We start from the raw sequence: 19,044 nt of genomic DNA, 5'->3' as shown, positions 1-19,044 counted from the left end.
CCTGACCAAGCTCCTGTCATCTGCCAGGTTCTACACAGACCATTTGCCCTCCTTCCTCCCAACAGAACTGGGACAACAAAGTGCTCTGGACACTGTTTATATGAACCATTAACAACACACCAAGGCCGGCAAGCACAGCCTCCCCTTCCTGCTCATGGGAACACCCAGACTCAGACACAGTCACTGTAAGACCAGTGCTTAGGACTTCTTACCACCCACCCCCTCCTGATTCGAGGAACGAGACAGAGTTAAAATTGTGAGCAGATTTCCTTTCTTTGCGCCAAACATATGTGACCAGGGTCCCTGCCCAGAGGGCAAAACTGCCTTGCTGTAAGTGTCCCCTTTTATGCCCTCTCTCAGGTTTGCACTTGCTTTCTTTGGACTGGCTCCCTCCCAGGACCCTAGGGTGGTGATTCTTTCTGATTGGCTTATTCCTTCCTTGAAACTCTGGCCTGTAAATTTGGGTTACTCTACCTGACTTCCTTCCCATCCCCACTCCACTGCTGGGTGTTTTGCCTTGTATGGTCTTGGACTGTTGCTTATGCTTCTGCTTTTGCATGCCTTCCCAGGACTTATGCCAGTGATGGTCTCAGCTAGATTAAAGATTAACCAGGATATCCTGTTCACTATGCCTGTTCAAAGTAGAGCCTTTACTAACATGGAGTCCCTCATGTCAGTCGCTGCAGCCTTTCAGTTTTGTTTGGCTTTGTTTGATTTATTTATTTTGGTTTGGGGGCCACACACAGCAGTGCTCAGGGACTACTGACCACTGACTCTGTATGGGGTATGGCTCTGTGTGGGTGTGGGTGTGTGGGGTGTGGAGGGTATTAGGGACCTGGGGTGTGTGGGTGAGTGGTCACCCCAGGCATTGCTCTGGGAACATGCAGTGTCCGGCTCTCGGAGCTATTCCCTGTTCTGTGGCCATGTAGCTTTGATGGTGCTGTCTTATGTCCAACAAAAATCCAGATCCCTGAAGTGCTGTGAGGAAGCCTCGCTGTTCAGGCTTAAATAGGTTGAGCAGATTTATTTTCATTAATTTGGGGTGGGGCACATCCTCAGGAGCCCAGGGCTTACTGCACTTCATTCAGGGGTCGCCCCTGCTGGGCTCAGGGGCTATTGGAGATTGAACTGGATTGGCTACATCCAAGGAAAGTGCCCACCCACTGTACTATCTCTTCGGTTCCTTTTCTTTCTTTTTTTTTTTTGATTTTGTTTTTACCGATTTATTTTTAAATTTTAAAGAATCACAATGACATACAGTTACAAACTTACAAGCGTTCATGATTATACTTCAAACAATGTTGGATTACCCATCCCTCCACCAGTGCCCATTCTCCACCACTAATGTTCCCAGTGTCCCTCTGCCACCCTCACCCCTTCCCACCCCCTGCCTCTGTGGCAGACACATTCCCTCTTTTGCTCTCCTTTTGGGTGTTATGTGGGGTCCCCCCTGCGGGCATCATCCTGTCCCGCAGGGAGGACCCTTCGTGGGGCTAAGGAGGGGACGCAACCAAACGAAGAGACGCAGAGCCAGAAGGAGGAGGAGGAGGAGAGTTTATTCACAGCAGTTACAATACTTATACCTCTTGGTGGGAGGGGGTGGTATGCATGCTTGGACCCCCACAGGAACAATAGTAAAATGTTGATCAGGCATGGCCGTTGGCTAGTGAGACAAGTGGTGAAATGATAAGATCACAGGAATCCCAAGCAGCCTCCGCTTGACTAGACAATAAGAGCCAAGCTCTATAAGATGGCTCCCTACAGTGTTATAGTTGCAGTATAGGTGCTGTTGGAATCCTGGGGTCTAGGACGTCCAGAATTTTTGGAATTAACCCTTTGTTCACACGTTAGTCTCTTGTGTAGAACCTTCCAGTGGGCTCCCCCCACCCCCCATTGGATACTTAGTGTTCACCTAATTGGGCAGGACTTTGTGGCCACAGAGAAAGTGTAACAGTTTCATTTGCTCAAGCCGGCACCAGTAATGTCTCCATTGTGAGACTTGTTATTACTGTTTTTGGCATATCAAATACGCCATCGGTACCTTGCCAGGCTCCGTTGTGTGGGCGGGATGTGCTTGGTAGCTTGCTGGGCTCTGCAAGAGGGGCAGATTTGGGAAAGAGTTAACTTATAAATTATACATGTATTGACAAAATTATGTCATCTTTTGATGACAAGAATTTCATCTTCTCTTGCATATGTGCATAATCTGGGGTGTCATGAATTGCCTCTTTCATGTCCATGTAAAAGTATCAAAGTATCTTTCTAGTCAATATATTTATTTTTGAATGTAAGAGTACTGCTATTTACTCAGCCATTGACTAAGCTGATTGAATTGGACATGAACTCCACATTACTTTTTTTAATCACCCTGAGATACAGTTATAAAGCTTTCATGTTCAAGATTCAGCCGTACAATGATTGAACACCCATCCCTCCACCTGTGCACACTTTCCACCACCAGTCCTCACCCTGCCTCTGTGGCAGACAATTTCCCCAATACTCACTCTCTACTTTTGGGCATTATGTTTTGCTCAAATTTTCCCATCACCATTCAAACCTGCCTGTCAGGTGCAGATGCTACATCATTTAATGTTCATTGCTCATTTTGAAAATCGTGAGTGCTGCGGCCACTCGCTTCTGGAATTCTAGATTGTTAATGACTGGGTTCAAAGACATTTCTTTTTTAAAAAAATTTTTTAAATTTTATTGAATCACCGTGAGATAGTTACAAGCTTTCATGTTTGGGTTACAATCTCACAATGATCAAACACCCATCCTTCCACCAGTGCACATATCCCACCACCAATATCCCGGGTATACCCCCCTTTTCCCACCCTCCCCCTGCCTCTATGGCAGACAGTATTCCCCATACTCTCTCTCTCTCTCTCTCTCTCTCTAATTTTGGGCATTACCGCTTGCAACACAGACACTGAGAGATCATCATGTTTGGTCCATTATCTACTTTCGGCATGCATCTCCCATCCCAACTGGTTCCTCCAGCCATCATTTTCTTAGTGATCCCTTCTCTGTTCCATCTGCCTTCTCCCCTCTGCTCATGAAGCAGTCTTCCAGCTATGGGGCAATCCCCCTGGCCCTTGTATCTACTGTCGTTGGGTGTCAGCCTCATGAGATGCTATGCTACACTCCACAAATGTGTGCAGTCCCTCTATGTCTGTCCCTCTCTTTCTGACTCATTTCACTTAGCATGATACTCTCCATTTTTATCCATTCATAAGCAAATTTCATGATTTCATCTCTCCTAACAGCTGCATAGTATTCCATTGTGTAGATGTAAATTTACATTGTAAAGAAACCAAAGTTTCTTTAACCAGTCATCCATTTTAGGGCACTTGGGTTGTTTACATATTTTGGCTATTGTGAACAGTGCTGCAATGAATATTAGGTACAGATGTCATTTCTACTGTGCTCTTTTGCATCCTCAGGATATATTCCCAGAAGTGGTATTGCGGGGTCATATGGAGGTTAATTTCTAGTTTTTGAAGGACTGTCCATATTGTTTTCCAGAAAGGCTGGACCAGTTGGCATTCCCACCAACAGTGAAGGAGCATCCCCTTTTCCCCACATCCACGCCAGCACTGGTTGCTTTTGTTCTTTTAGGCACAAAAGTCAGATCAAAGTGGATTAAAGACCTCAGTATCAGACATGAATCTATAAGGTTCATAGAAGCAAATGTAGGCAGAACTCTCCATGACATTGAAGCTAAAAGCATCTTTAAGGGCGAAACAGCACTGACCATGCAAGTGGAAGCAAACATAAACAAATGGGACTACATCCAACTAAGAAGCTTCTGCACTTCAAAAGAAACAGTGACCTCATGCAAAAAAATGGGTTTAGACCTTGACCTGACACCATGCACAAAAGTCAGATCAAAATGGATTAAAGACCTCAACATTAGACCACAAACCATAAGGTACATTGAAGACAAGGTCGGCGAAACCCTCCACGATATTGAAGATAAAGGTATCTTCAAAGGTGACACGGAACTAAGCAATCTAGTAAAAACAGAGATCAACAAATGGGACTACATTAAACTAAAAAGCTTCTGCACCGCAAGAGATACAGTGACCAGAATACAAAGACTATCCACAGAATGGGAAAGGATATTTACACAATACCCATCAGATAAGGGGTTGATATCAATGGTATATAAAGCACTGGTTGAACTCTACAAGAAGAAAACATCCAACCCCATCAAAAAATGGGGCGAAGAAATGAACAGAAACTTTACCAAGGAAGAAATACGAATGGCCAAAAGGCACATGAAAAAGTGTTCTGCATCACTAATCATCAGAGAGATGCAGATCAAAACAACTTTGAGATACCACCTCACACCACAGAGACTAGCACACATCCAAAAGAACAAAAGCAACCGCTGTTGGAGAGGATGTGGGGAGAAAGGGACCCTTCTTCACTGCTGGTGGGAATGCCGACTGGTTCAGCCCTTCTGGAAAACAATTTGGACGACTCTCAAAAAATTAGATATTGAATTCCCATTTAACCCAGCAATACCACTGCTGGGAATATATCCCAGAGAGGCAAAAAAGTACAATCGAAACAACATCTGCACATGTATGTTCATCGCAGCACTGTTTACAATAGCCAGAATCTGGAAAAAACTCGAATGCCCCAGAACGGATGACTGGTTGAGGAAACTTTGGTACATCTATACAATGGAATACTATGCAGCTGTTAGAAAAAAGGAGGTCAAGAATTTTGTAGTCAAGTGGATGGGCATGAAAAGTTTCATGCTGAGTGAAATGAGTCAGAAAGAGAGAGACAGACATAGAAAGATTGCACTCATCTATGGTATATAGAATAACAGAGTGGGAGACTAACACCCAAGAACTGTAGAAATAAGTACCAGGAGGTTGACTCCATGGCTTCGAGGCTGGCCTCACGTTCCGGGGAAAGGTCAACTCAGAGAAGCGATCACCAACTACATTGTAGTCGAAGGCCATGTGGGGGAAGGGAGTTGCGGGCTGAATGAGGGCTAGAGACTGAGCACAGCGGCCACTCAACACCTTTATTGCAAACCACAACAGCTAATTAGAGAGAGAAAACAGAAGGGAATGCCTTGCCACAGTGGCAGGGTGGGGTGGGGGGGAGATGGGATTGGGGAGGGTGGGAGGGACACTGGGTTTACGGGTGGTGGAGAATGGGCACTGGTGAAGGGATGGGTTCCCAAACTTTGTATGAGGGAAGTATAAGCACAAAAGTGTATAAATCTGTAACTGTACCCTCACGGTGATTCTCTAATTAAAAATAAATAAATTTAAAAAAAAAAAAAAGAAACAGTGACCAAAATACAGAAAGAGCCCACAGAATGGGAAAGAGTATTTATCCAATACCCGTCTGATAAGGGATATACAAGACACTTGTAGGATTATATAAGGAAAAAACCTCCAATCCCATCAAAAAATGGGGAGAAGAAATGAACAGAAGTTTCCTCAAAAAAGAAATACAGGGGCTGGAGCAATAGCACAGCAGGTAGGGCGATTACCTTGCACAGGGCCGACCCGGGTTCGATTCCCAGCATCCCATATGGTCCCCTGAGCACCGCCAGGAGTAATTCCTGAGTGCAAAGCCAGGAATAACCTTAGTGCATTGCCAGGTATGACCCAAAAAGCAAAAATAGATTTAAAAAAAGAAGAAGAAATACAAATGGCCAAAAGGCACATGAAAAAAATGCTCCACATTCCTAGTCATCAGGGAGATGCAAATCAAAACAACGAGATATCATCTCACACCACAGAGACTGGCACACATTCAAAAGATCGAAGACATTTCTGTAAGGTATTAATTCACTTGGCTGCACTCAGGGCTTACGCCTGACTCAGTACTCAGGGATCCATCCTGGTGGTGCTTGGGGGACCATATGAGGTGCTGGAGCTTGAACCTGGGTCGCCCACGTACAAGGCAATCGCCCTACCCTCTGTACTGTCTCTCTGGCGTCTTCTTTTTCTTATTTCCCATTCAGACAATTTCTATGGAGAAGCTGCTCTCTTCCACTTTTCTGTACTCCTGAGGACTGAGGGGGTGGAGCCTTTGGCTCTAGCTGCCTGGAGGTGTGGCCTCGCCTGTGAGACTGCTGAGGGGGTGGGCTCCACTGTGTGAGGACTGGGAGGGTGTCCTCACTTGTGTGCTGCCTGGGGGTGTGGCCTTGCCTGTGAAACCTCTAGGGGTGTGGCCTCACCTGTCGCCTGGGGGTGTGGCCTCACTTCCCTGTCAAAGGGGGATTTGGCCTCTCTTGCTGGTGGCCTAGGGGTGTGACCTCACCTGTGTAATGCCTGGGGGTGTGACCTCTCTGGACTGTAGTTTTGGGGTGTGGCCTCGCTTGCCTGTCACCTAGGGGTGTGGCCTCACCTGTGTAAGGCCTGGGGGAGTGGACTCACCTGTGTAACAACTAGGTGTGTGCCCTCCCCTGTTTAACGCCTGGGGTGTGGCCTCCCTTCCAGCAGGGCCTCAGGCTGTGGCCCCCTTCTGGGCGCTTTCATGCTTTTCAGGGGAGGGGGCTCCTTCCCCCCGGAACCCCCTCACAGGCCTGTGCCTGGGGGTGGGGCGGCTGTGACTGGGGGGCTGCTGTCCTAGGCCGACCTCCTCTTGTGGTTTGGTCCCTGTTTTCTCTGGAGGGCTCCAGATCCATCAGCCCTGCCCGCTCCTCCGCGTGGTCAGAGCAGCTCATCCCCTCAGCCTCCACAGGCCACCATCCCGCCCCGCCTCTGCGCACTCGCCGGCCCTGGGCTCGGCATCCAGCTCACCGCCTCTCCGGACCTGCTGTCCCTGCAGTGACGCCCCCGGGAGCGCTGGCCCTCCCCGCATGGTGCTCAGCCGGGCCCACAGACGGACCCGTTGGGGCCGACGGGCACTGTTCTTTCCCCCTCTCTGAGGCAAAGTGCATTTTCTGAGAGAGATTTGGAGATGTGGGCGGGAGGGAGGGAGGAAGAGACCACCTGCTTCTCTTGAAAATGGTCTCGGGCACCCTATTGTGTGCTCGGTTTCTGCCTTTGGTTTTGGGCTTTGAGAAATCATTTCCCAGAATGATCCTCGTGCTTCTCGTCCCGGAACCACGCGGTGTTTGTTGGGTTCCTGAGCATTGTTGGGGTGGCACCCAAATGACACTTTGAACGTTATTTTTGATGGGTGGTCTCCCACCTGGTGACCAAGGACTTGCTGGTCATTCCTAACTATTCACGTGCCTGAGGAGCTCAGTGACTGGGCTTGGTGCTTCATGTCATGCTCTTTAGGCCAGCGGGTATGGGCATACCCACCTGTTCTATGAGGTGAGGTTTGATTCGTCCTTGTGGGTGAATTAGATTCTGATGCCTGCACCAGGCAGATGTCATGCTGTGGTTGGTTTGCTTCTTGTCCAGGTTTAATATTCACAACTTCCTTGTATCCTTCTTCCTATTTGGTGGTGATACGCAAAGCATGCAGGTGGGATTTGTCTGATACTCCCAATTGTTATCACTGTCAGTTTTTTTTTAATGTCTTTGGTTTTTCTAGGGTTTTTGTGAGTGATCTTTGGGGACGTGGTGGCAGCTGCACCTGATGTTTGTCTGAATGGTTGGACAGTGTAGTGCTTGGTTGGGACAGTGGCCTGAATGCTCCTCAGGTCCTGTGATGCTCGGAGACAGCGGGATTCATCTGTTTGTGTGGTATGGCACTGAGCTGCAGGGACTGAATATAGATTTCGATATGTGTGAAACATCTGTTCCCGTTTGAGTGCAGGCCAGTGATGCCTAGCAGTGTTCAGATGCTTTCCATGCCAGGTACCTTTGTGTTCACCAGAAATGTGCCGTCCTGACTCTTTCTGTCATTAAGTTCTCTTTGGAGTGGTGGATGGGCACCTGATGAGCACCAGGTCAGAACCCCTGAGTCTAATTAGAGGTAGGACCCCTGCCTTGCTACTGCTCCACTTAGGGTAGTAACGAATGTTACTATAAGAAGATCATGACTGCCCTGTGTTAGGGACTCTCTCAAGGGAGCAGTTCTAAGGGATCAGGAAGTACTCAGTGGAACACTACTTCTAATACTGCATTCATTTTGTAGTGTGAGTGGGCTAAGAATTCACAGTTGTTCACTTGCAGTGGGAAGGCTATAAACTTAACGTGTCTGAGGCCCTGTGTGACAGCGTAGGGAATTGTAGCTTTACAGGTCGCTTCCCACTGTATGAAGTAATGACTTGTGCTCATTGTCAGATGGAGGGTGTGGTGTCCTCACACAGCTCTTTGCCTCTGCACAGAGATTGACGAAGTAGTAGGAGCATACAGATCTGAGAGCACTGGGTGAACACCACCCACAGAAAGACCTAAAGGGGAAGTCCATTGAACCGGACTGTGCTGGACATCATGCCAGTGACCACTTACAGCCAACCCTTGAGCTCTTTAACTCGTGTCATGTCTCTGACCATGTGCGTGGGGTTTTGGCAACCATTACATGCCTGTTTTCTAGGTTTTCCTGTCAAACTCCAGAACCTGACAAGCATGCCTGGCTTGGTGCTCACCGTGACCCAATGGAGAACCCCGAGTCTGCTCCTACTCCTGCCACAACACTGTTCACTTCCGGCTGAGATGGTGGTGCCTGAGAGGGAGGTGCTGTGCAGAGGTGAGTCACTCACACACAGGGGCCTGGGGAAGGGAGGATGTGCTGTTTGTATTTAGTAGTAAGTGTGTATGTACATTGGTATACAGAAGTGTGTCATGTCCAATGCACATTTATTCACAACTTGTGGAAAAGGGTTTGTTGCATTCAACTGTGTTCTTATTTTTCAGTTTTTACAATGAGTATCTCTATGATTCATGAATGAAGTCTCAGTTTTTATATGGTGGATCACATGTAATGTACTAGATTCAGAGCCCATGTGTTGTTCAAGGACCCCTTAGTTGTAGTACAGGATGGCCTTTTGGGGGCTGGAGTGGGGAGGGGAATAAGTGCTGTTTGTAGTTAGTGGGAAGTATGCATGTACATTAGTATTCAGCACTGGGTCTTTTGGGTTCCTGCTCTAGAATGGTATGCACATCTTTAATCATTCCCTGCAGATTTCTTTGGATCTACTAACTGGTCAGGTGCTTCACTCACTTCACTTGCTTGAAATGATAAGCCACTGAACCATGCTCATGTTTTTAGAATGTGTTTTTATTCCCACTTAGTGTCACACACCTCACTTGAATGATCATGACCTGACCTTACTCTTGGCCATTTTCATTACATTGCACACCTGTTACTTTATGCATCCTTTTGTTCTCTTTGCCTGCCAAGTTTCTCTCCTGAGTCCAGTGTAATAATAATTTCATTTCATATTCTTTAAGTGTGCTTCTTTCAGGGCCTGGAGCAAATTATAGCAGCTAAGACACTTTCCTTTCACAATCCCATAATAAGTTTGATCCCTGGCACTCCATAGGGTCCCCTAAGCCATGCAGTGGTGGTTCCTGAGCCCTGAGCCAGGCGTAATCCCTGAGTGCTTCCTGGTGTGTCACAAAGAAATGAAACAAAAAAGTCACTGTTACCAATGACTCTTTTGGAATGACAAAAGACACTGTTATTTGTCATTCATTGACTTACTGTGAAATTGTATGATGGTCAAGATGCTCTTCTGAAATTATGGTTGTGACTTGCATTATTTTTGTAGTAATCATTGCCTCTCTAAATTCTATATTTACTTAAAAAAAATCTATCTGAATGGTGCAGTCTGCTGTTCCATCACTGTATCATTGTCATCCCGTTATTCGTCGATTTACTTGAGCAGGCACCAGTAACATCCCTATTACCCTCAGCCCTGAGATTTTAGCAGCCTCTCCTTACTCGTCTTTCCCAACAATTGGAGGGTCTTTCAGGGTCAGGGGAATGAGACCTATCGTTACTGTTTTTGGCATATTGAACACGCCACGGGTAGCTTGCCAAGCTCTGCTGTGTGGGCAGGATACTCTCGGTAGATTGCCGGGCTATCTGAGAGGTACATATGTGTCTGTTACTGTCTTTGGGATATGAATATGCCACGGGGAGCTTGCTAAGTTCTCCCAAGCAGGCAATAGACTCTTGGTAGTTTGTCAGTTTCTCCAAGAGGGAGAACTGGGCTATAAGATGTCTTCTATTCTGGAAGCTTGGTTTTACAGTCCTTGGATGTTGGCCGTTGATAGGATTACTGGGCGCTTGGGGCAGTTTCTGGGTGTGACCGCCTAGCTACTGGAAAATGGGGGATCTGCTTGGAAGAGGCTCAGTCCCGATCTGAGAAGCCTTGGAGATCTCGGCCCCGGATCCCACACACCTGGGTTCTTCTGCCGGTTCTTTCATGCGTGAGGCTCGTCCGAACGTGGGGGAGTTTCCTTGAGCATGGCTGTGGCTGGGTTCTGGAGGTCTTCAACTGTTTAGGCTCTGCTCGGGACAGGGAGGGAAACGTAACCCATCCCCTCTGAGGGGCCCTGGGGAAGACAGCCAAGCGCAGGAGCAAGAGACTGGATCGCTCTCTTCAGAGCTCTCTTCCGGAAGCTTACTTTTATAGTCTCTGGATGTTGGCCATTGATGGGATTAAACAGTGCCAGGGGCAGTGTAAAAGATAATTAATAGCATAATAATAACGTATTATATAGTAGCACTACACTGCACTGTCGTCCCGTTATTCATTGATTTTCTTGAATGGGCAACAGTAATGTCTCCATTGTGAGACTTGTTGTTTACTGTTTTTGGCATATTAAATATGCCACGAGTAACTTGCCAGGTTCTGCCTTGTGGGAGGGAGACTCTTGGTAGCTTGCTGGGCTCTCTGAGATGGATGGAGGAATCAAACCTGGTTTGGCTGTATGCAAGGCAAAACACCCTACCCGCTGTTACATACTAGTACTATAATTTTCTAACTGCTGCAGGTACTAGAGACACACAAAAGAATCTCAGAACCGAGCAGCTTGCTGCAGAGATGCTTTCAGAATTTGCATTAGGCCACATTCACCGGGCTACTCCAGATGGGAGCAAGTGCTGTCCCTCCGCCTACCTAATAGAATATCCAGCAGCCGCCATCTTCCAGAACTCAACGAAAAACACAGGTATGTGAGAGCAGTATCAGCAAACGCCAGGCCTCATGGAATAGGGGAGGATCTGATCCCTCTCCTTCCCGCCACCCCGATGGGACTTTGAGATGACGCCCACGAAATGCCCCCAGCTACTTATTAAACTCCTAAGCGACCATGATCCACAGACATACAAATGAACCGTGGAACTGAGCAGCTTGATGCAGAGATCTCATCAGAACCTAACTATTAAAATTTTAGAATTCCAGGAGAGAAGCTGCATGACATTATATGCTATTCATTATAAGCAATACAAAACAAATTGTCTAGCATTGCCTTTTCGGCAGGTTTGAATGGTGCTGGGAAAATTCCAAATAATAATGGTGGGACTGGTGTCTAAATATTAAATGTAATCAGAGTAGAGAGAGAAATTGTCACCACACAGGCAGGGAAAGCGTTGGGCTGAGGTAGGGAGAGGATACGGGGGATTTTGGTGGTGGAAAATGTGCAATGGTGGAGGGATGGGTATTTCATCATTGTATGATCCAAACTCAAACACAAAAGCTTTGTAATGGTATCTCACAGTGATTCAATAAATAAATAAATAAAAAGAACAAAATAAAACAAAAAACCTATTGCAGATCCTTTTACAGTAAAGTCCACTTTATTACTCACAGTTAAGATTGTATTACCATGCTTGGGGCTGGAGCGATAGCACAGTAGGTAGGGCGTTTGCCTTGCACTCGGCCGACCTGGGTTCAATTCCCAGCATCCCATATGGTCCCCTGAGCACCACCAGGACTAACTCCTGAGTGCAAAGCCAGGAGGTAACCCCTGTGCATTGCCGGGTGTGACCCAAAAAGCAAAAAAAAAAAAAAAGATTGTATTACCATGCTCAAGAAATAATAGCCCTATGCTTTAGCTGCATGTGTTTCTGCTAAGCACAGCGCCATTTTAGCTATGCATAGTACCCTACATTTTGCAACCTTTAATATAATCATTGAATTTTCCTTCATGTTTTACCACTCCTAAAGCCCAATGGCAATCTATCTTAGCATTGTCAAAGGACAGCATATGCAGCAGTATATATGGAGCTCCATGAAATGGGAACAATCTTAGTCAAATGATCTTCTATCGGGCAATGATCTCCACATAGGTTACTTAGGCCCCTGTTTAACATTAACAAAGGGATGAACTGTGAGTCTTTTTTTTTTTTTTTTTGCTTTTTGGGTCACCCCTGGTGATACTCAGGGCTGACTCCTGGCTCTGCACTCAGAAATCACTCCTGGTGGTGCTCTGTGGACCATATGGGATGCTGGGAATCGAATACCCTAGTCAAACGCCCTACCCGCTGTTCTATCACTCCAGCCCCTGAACTGTGAATTTTGGAGTGGATTTTTTTCCCCAAGCTTTTAGAGGACAGCAACTAACTTGAGAACTAACCTTACTGCCGTAAGCAGATAGTAGTTCTCTATCCACTCAAATGTCAGGTCTTGTCCATTGATCCATAGATATATTGATCTTGGGATTAGGTTTTGCATTTATAATTCCCCCGGGACTACACAAGTCTCATATCCCCACTGCCAACATTTGGCATGGGAGAGACAGGTGCAAGGCAATTGTTCCAAATCTGCAAGAATCATCGCATTCTGCTGTAGCTAATTCAAGAAGTCCCGTAGTATAAAGAGAGTCAGGTCCTTACTGCATACAAGCCTGGTTTCATTCTTTGAAAGTCTCAAAAGGAAAGAAGTGTGTAGGTATTCGTCCTCCCCTTCTGGGAATTCTTTATTTTCGGTGACAGGAATATGACAAGATCCAGGGTAGAAATATGCACGCATAGTCCCTCCTAAGTGAGAATGCCAAATTCCTTGCTGAATTCTAAATAAGATTGGCAAGCTGGCTTTGGCCTTTACTGTTTTTTCTGATGGATCTGAGAGAGAGCAGGTGATCTGGGAGGCCAAGGCCATTCCTTACTCTCTTTCCTTTCTCTTACACTAGGTTTTTCCACATTTTCTAAGGAATCCTTGTGAAGGGTTAGGGAGAGTGGAGGTTTTACCTTTTGAACAGGAACTAGGAGAAAAGGGCAGTTAGCTCCTCTTTCTCCTCAGATGGTTTCTCCTCAGAACTGTTCTAATTTCTTTTCCTGGCTTTCCTTTCATCCTTTTCCTGTGCCCTTCTAATTCGAATGATTCTAAAGCGGCTAGGACCAAGTAACAAAGGGACCACCCAGAATCAGGTAGGATGCCCCTTTTCTTTGAGCCTCTCTCAGTTCTAAGATCAGTTCTAAGATCGAACAAGTTCTCAGATCATTTTCTTCCATTGTTTGGAATGTAAAGTTCCTTGGAGGGTAGCCAGGGATCATGCTGCCCAATAGCCTGAAATAATTTCAGAAAGTCTTCCTTTTCATTTTAAATCCTGCTATATGCATTATATGCACCAGTGCTTGTAGGAGTTGAATATACTCCCCATGTTTAGAAGTACTTTGCCTCATTCTTTTTTTTTTCTTTTTGGGTGACAATGGTGATGCACAGGGGTTACTCCTAGCTCATGCACTAAGGAATTACTCCTGGAGGTGCTCGGGGGACCATATGGGATGCTAGGAATGGAAACCAGGTTGACCGCATGCAAGGCAAACGCCCTGCTCGCTGTGCTATCTCTACAGCCCCTTTGCCCCAATCTTAACCCAATTAACAAATCTCTCTGGAGCTCAAACTCACCCTTGGAGCTTTGTTTCCTCTGCTTCAGCAGGGATCCACTGCCTCAGTTCTGGGTATGCCTAGTTTATTGAGGTTTTTTGTTTAGGGTTATGATTTGGTTAGGTTAGGGTTGGGAATGTGTTTAGGGTTAGGGGTTAGGACGAGGGTAGGGGTTGTGGTTGTGCTTAGAGTTAAGGGTGAGTTGAGGTTGGGGTTGTAATTAGGTTAGGATTAAGGCATTAGGGTTAAGTTGAGGAATAGGGTTTGGGTAGGGTTAGTCTAGGTTTAGGTTTCAGGTAGGGTTTGGAGAGGGTTATAAATAGGGTTAAGGGTGGGGTAGGAGTGTGGGTAGGGTTAGAGTTAGAGATAGGTAAATAGTCATCTTTCTTTAGGAGCTGACGGGTATGACTGTGTATGTACCACAGCTTCCCACTGACTTGGGCACTAGCCAATGGTTGCCTCCAGATCATGGGTCTTGTCACAGACACCATTACAATGGCAATGAACATGGCTCCCATTTTGGATGGAGTTAACAAGAGAGAGTTTCTGCCTCCCACTGAAAACCCACCCCTCACACATGACTCCACAGCAGTTTCCCAGCAGGCGCCCTTGCAGGGCCATCTCTGTTGGCTCAGGGAGTCTCAGCCTCAGAAGAAGCTCCTGATCAAGCAAGATGCAGGGACAGAGGGTGTTTGAGGGCAGGAGAGGTTGGTATCCCTGAAGGAGAGAATGACTGAGTCCTATTCCAAGAGGGGACAGCCAGACCTCGGCACCCAACCTCTGAGTGGGCATCTGGAGACTCATGTGCCTGTAGCCCATCCGGGAATGCAGCCCCAACAAGTGTTTCCCAGACACAGGCCCTGTGCATGGCCACTTAGTGGGCCAAGTTCCTTGGGCATCAGGGCCTTATTTTGGGGGGAAGGGCAGTTTCAGGGATGGCAGTTTGCTGTGGAAATAAGTGCAATGCATCTAGAGCAGAATGAGGAGAGATGTGTAGGACACCAGGGTCCTGGACACTCTGACACACAGTTGCCTCCACTGTAGCTGAAAAGAGGGAGGAAGTCATGACCTGACTGGGGGCTGAGTTTGGGGGTTATGGGGGACACCAGTAGACCTTGTCTCATGCTCACGCCCTACCTCCCTGAGCCTGACAGCCTGTCCCAACCCTCAGTGACATCTGCTTTTGCAGAGGGGAGGGAGCCGGAGAGGGGAGAGGGTTCCCAGGCCTGTGGGATGGAGGACACAACTCTGGAGTCCAGGGCCCAGGGGTCTGTACAGGGGAGACATGAAAAATCCAGTTCAACTGAATCCTCAGTTAGGACCCACGTTCTATTTGCAGATAGTTGGGGAAACTGCTCCACTCCCTGATTCAGTCAGTGGGTGCCATAGCAGGGGAGGGCATTTGGTCAAATGGAAGTAATTCATCAGCTCATGGAACCCTGGAAGATGACCTCACTTCCCTAGTGACCATCCCCAACTGCCATAGAACCCTGGTTTTCCTGTGAGCTCATTCTCGAGAAAGTGACCGTCTAGTTCACTTGCACTGAGAAGCAATAGACATGTTTTCATGCTCTGGGCTGAGGCGAGCCCAGAGTGAGGGTGATCGCTGTCCCTGCAGACTGTGGAGGAGGGCTCGTCCCCACCCACAACACCTGTCCCAGGTGAGGAGGAACTCAAGGGTAATCCGGGCCCACAGGGTCAATAGTTCATAGTTGTGTGGTCCTCGGTGGAGTCACACCCCTGTTACTGCGTGTGTCTGTGTGTGTGTGTCTGTGTGTGTGAATGAAATTTGATTTGTGAGTTGTAGGTCATGGTCCAAGGGTGTCTGAGGGGAGTGAGTCCTGTTCTTATGGGAAGGAGCAGCTGCCTCGTGAGGGAAGGCTGGTGTGTGTCATGGACGCTTCTTGACAAAACAGAGTTTCTAAAAAATGGAGCCTTCACCAGTGAATATTTCCCATCAACAACATTCCCAGTTTTCCTCCCACCCCCCTCACCCCACACCTACCTCTTTGGCATGAAATTTTCTTGTCTCTCTCTCTATTTCTCTCTGTCTCTGATTCTCTCTCTTCTCTCTCCTCTCTCTCTCTCTCTCCTTTGGACCATTATAGACTGCAATACAGGTACTGAGAGGTTATCATGTTTGTTCCGTTACCTACTTTGAGCACGCAGTTCTTATTTATGATTAACTGCCTTTGTCATAGTGGTCCTTCTCTATCCTAACTGCCTTCCCTGTCTCTCACAAAACTTGTGGACCAGTGCTCCTGGCCCTGTTTCCAATGTCCTTGGGAATGAGTCATACTAAGTGAATATCATGACATTTTTCCTGGTGGTTGTGTAGTATTCCATTGTGTAGATGTGCCATCATTTCCTTATTCATTCCTCTGTTTTCGACACTCAGGCTGTTTCCAGATTCAGGCTACTCTGAATAGTGCTGCAATGAACATAGAAGTGCAGAGGATGTTTCAGCTCTGTGCCTATTTAGTCTGGGGTATATCCCCAGAAGTGGCATTGCTGGGTCCTATGGAATTCAATTTCTAATTTTGGGGAGGGGGGAAATGGCCATATTGTTTTCCAGAAAGGCTGGGCCAGTTGGCCTTGTCACCAACAATGAATGAGACCCCCTTTCTCCCTGCATCTGTGCCAGCACTGGTCGTTCTAATTCCATTCGCTGTGTGCAGTCTCTGCGGTGAGAGATGGTATTTCACTGTTGGGCCAAAAAGACTCTTCAAAGGGGCCCCCGTGTCAAGTCCCTCCCAGGGGTGACAGACGCTGTGTCATCCAGGGGTGGGAAGCAGCTGTTCTACCTGCCAGGACAGGAGCCCGGGACCGCACACATGCAGTGACACCCAGTGCCCGGCACAGGTGAGCAGGTGACACTCAGGGTCTGAGATGGGGAGGTGGGTGCACAGCCCAGTCCCCAGCCCAAGACACCTGTGACTCTTCCATGGTGACCCCTCGGGGTGGCCACAGCCCATATCAGTGTGATCCAGTCCCCAGTGCTCCTCTGGCACAGGGTCAACTGAAAGTTCATCCCCACCCACTTCAGAACAAGGAGCTGACCCAGAGGGCCACACCCACGTTCCCCTCCGTCACACTGTGTCTGCACTGCTGCTGCCTGACCTTGTCCTCATGGCCCAGGGACACGGGGCTCAGACAGCTCCCCTGTCTGGCTGACTCTCCAGGCAGGAAGCAGCTCAGGTTGGGGGTTAGAGAGAGAAGGAGCGGAGGGCTGAGGTGTTTGTTTCCCTGAAACTGCCATCTCTGGGACGCACCCCCGGGGAAGGAGGCCCAGAGTAAGGAGCTGTGTTGGCTGCGTCCCTACAATCTGTCAGGACACGTGGGGACAGGACTCAGCCCCCAGAGCAGGGAGACCTCAGCTGGCATCAGCTCCTGAGCATCTCAGCAGCAATGCAGGGCCCTCCTGTGGCAGCTCACAACAGTCTGGGTCTGAGGCTTCCCCAGCACAGGCCAAGGCAGGTGAGGCCCGGCCTCCTACTGGCCAGGGACAGAGTCTGTGGGCTGCTCCCAGGGCCAGCTGGAGAGGAGCTTCGGCGGCGCATGCCAGCTCCTCCACTAGGGGCAGCACTGGAGCACAGTGGCCACTGGGCAAAGGGGGGCCTCACAGGAGAGGCCCAGAGGGTAGGGGGAGACCGGGGGAGGGATCTGCCACACCTCTGAAGCCCCTCAGCGGGGCTCCCCAGCCCCTCCAGGGGGGCAGAACAAACTGAAGAGGAGGCAGGTCCTGAGATCAGCTGCAGGATCTTCTCTGCTGATGAGGAGGGACCTGCCCAGCTGCCCCCTGCTGTCCCTCTGCAGGGGGTGGGTTCCTGGAGACCCTCGGGACCATGCCTGTCCTCTGGCCTGTGAAAGCTCCCAACTGACAACAGCAAACTTCATTGGTCAGAAGGGCAGTCCTCAGCCCGATTCCTTGCACATGTGGGCGCTCCTTTTTCCGCCCCCAGGAGCTGGTTTTCAGGCAGTTTTGAGCTCCAGACCCTCAGCAACTGCTCCCTGGGGAACTCCCTGACTGTCTTGCACCCCTGCCCACCAGCAGGAGGAGCCTGTGTGCCGACGCTCTCTGGATGAGTCCTGCATGATGCTGACCCTCGGCGAAAGAACTGTGGAGATGTTGGTCTCCCTGATGCAAACCTCCCCTGGGCGGAAGTTCTCCTCTGTTACCACCATCCTTCCTAGCGGCCTGGCCTTCCCCATTCCCGCGTGGATCCTGCAGCAGATGCTGCACTGGTGAGAGCCGACACGCCAGCCCCTGGGCCCCACCTGCCTCCCCGCCTGGGGTGCTCAGAAGGGGCCAGGGCCTCTCTGAGCTTCTGCTGGTTCTTCTGAACACAGTGGTGGGGAGAGTCACGCAAGGTCCTGGAGGAGGACATGGGATGGGCCGTGATAGTGCTGGGCTGCTGCCTGGTCTCCTGGCCACGAGCTTCCTGTTCATTCTTGTTCCTGCCCACGGAATAGCAGTCACAACACTCAGAGCCTGTGGCTTGGGACTCCCAAAGTACATGCACAGGAATCCCCCTCCCAACTCCAAAGCACTTCTGTCCCCCATGCCCAGGTCTTCCTCTCAGTGTTGCTGTGGGAGACTAGATGCTCTGGGGGACACACAAGTGTCCCAGCACCCTGGGACAGGAGAAGGGTTTGGTGGGGGTTTTTCCATACGTCAAAGCAGCACCTGGTCGTGCAGCATTTCTCCACACAACATTGTCACGCGAGAGCAGAGCGACTCCCTGGGACTCAGTCCTGGTCTGAGCCTCAGGATCCTGCCGTGTGTCCAGAACACGCCATGGGCACTGTCCTGCTTCCTCTAGGTCTGGATGCCTCCTCCCGTACTTGGAGCAGGTTCTCAAAGATGAAGATGCACTGAAGCAGTGAGTGGTCCAGGGTCCCCCATCCACAGGGGTCAGCCGGGGCTGTGTTGGGTGCTCCAGACACAGTCACTGCATCACAGAGGGCTGAAGAGGGGTCCTGGGGCTCAGGAAACAGCAGACTGTACTGGGGTCTCCCTGAGTGGCCCACACTCCCTGCCCCACCGCCCTCGTCTGGCCTCCTCTCACTCCCTCCTGCTCAGCATCCCTGGGCCTCAGCAGCAGACGTGCCCAGCAGGTGCTCTAGAATTCCCAGTAGCCCAGGACAGGCCCAGGTGGGGAAGGTCATTCTCACGACCTTGGGGGCCGAGGACATGGGGACCCACTCACAGGTTTTCTGTTGGGTCTTCTCAGTGACATGATGGCTCAGCTGGGCTCCAGGTGAGGGGACCTTCTGTGGGAGCAGGGGAGGCGCGTTCCAGGGTCCTGACTCTGCTCCCTGCACTC

At 49.0% G+C, this 19,044-nt stretch overlaps 1 protein-coding gene across 1 annotated transcript in view; it reads left to right on the top strand.

Annotated features, from left to right (window-relative positions):
* The window catches only part of LOC101550130 (zinc finger protein 250-like), a 149,552-nt gene extending 130,948 nt beyond the window's left edge, over positions 1-18,604 (top strand). Inside the window, exons 8-9 of the mRNA XM_055139971.1 lie at positions 17,769-17,962; positions 18,541-18,604. Coding sequence (XP_054995946.1) covers positions 17,769-17,962; positions 18,541-18,604 — 258 coding nt within the window. The remainder of the gene's footprint in view (positions 1-17,768; positions 17,963-18,540) is intronic.
* The last annotated feature ends 440 nt before the right edge of the window (positions 18,605-19,044 follow it).

The sequence above is a fragment of the Sorex araneus genome, chromosome 5, assembly GCF_027595985.1.
Source record: "Sorex araneus isolate mSorAra2 chromosome 5, mSorAra2.pri, whole genome shotgun sequence".
NCBI classification, from domain to species: domain Eukaryota; kingdom Metazoa; phylum Chordata; class Mammalia; order Eulipotyphla; family Soricidae; genus Sorex; species Sorex araneus.
The sequence above is the reverse complement of the archived record's forward strand: the minus strand, read 5'-3'. Positions and strand labels throughout refer to the sequence as shown.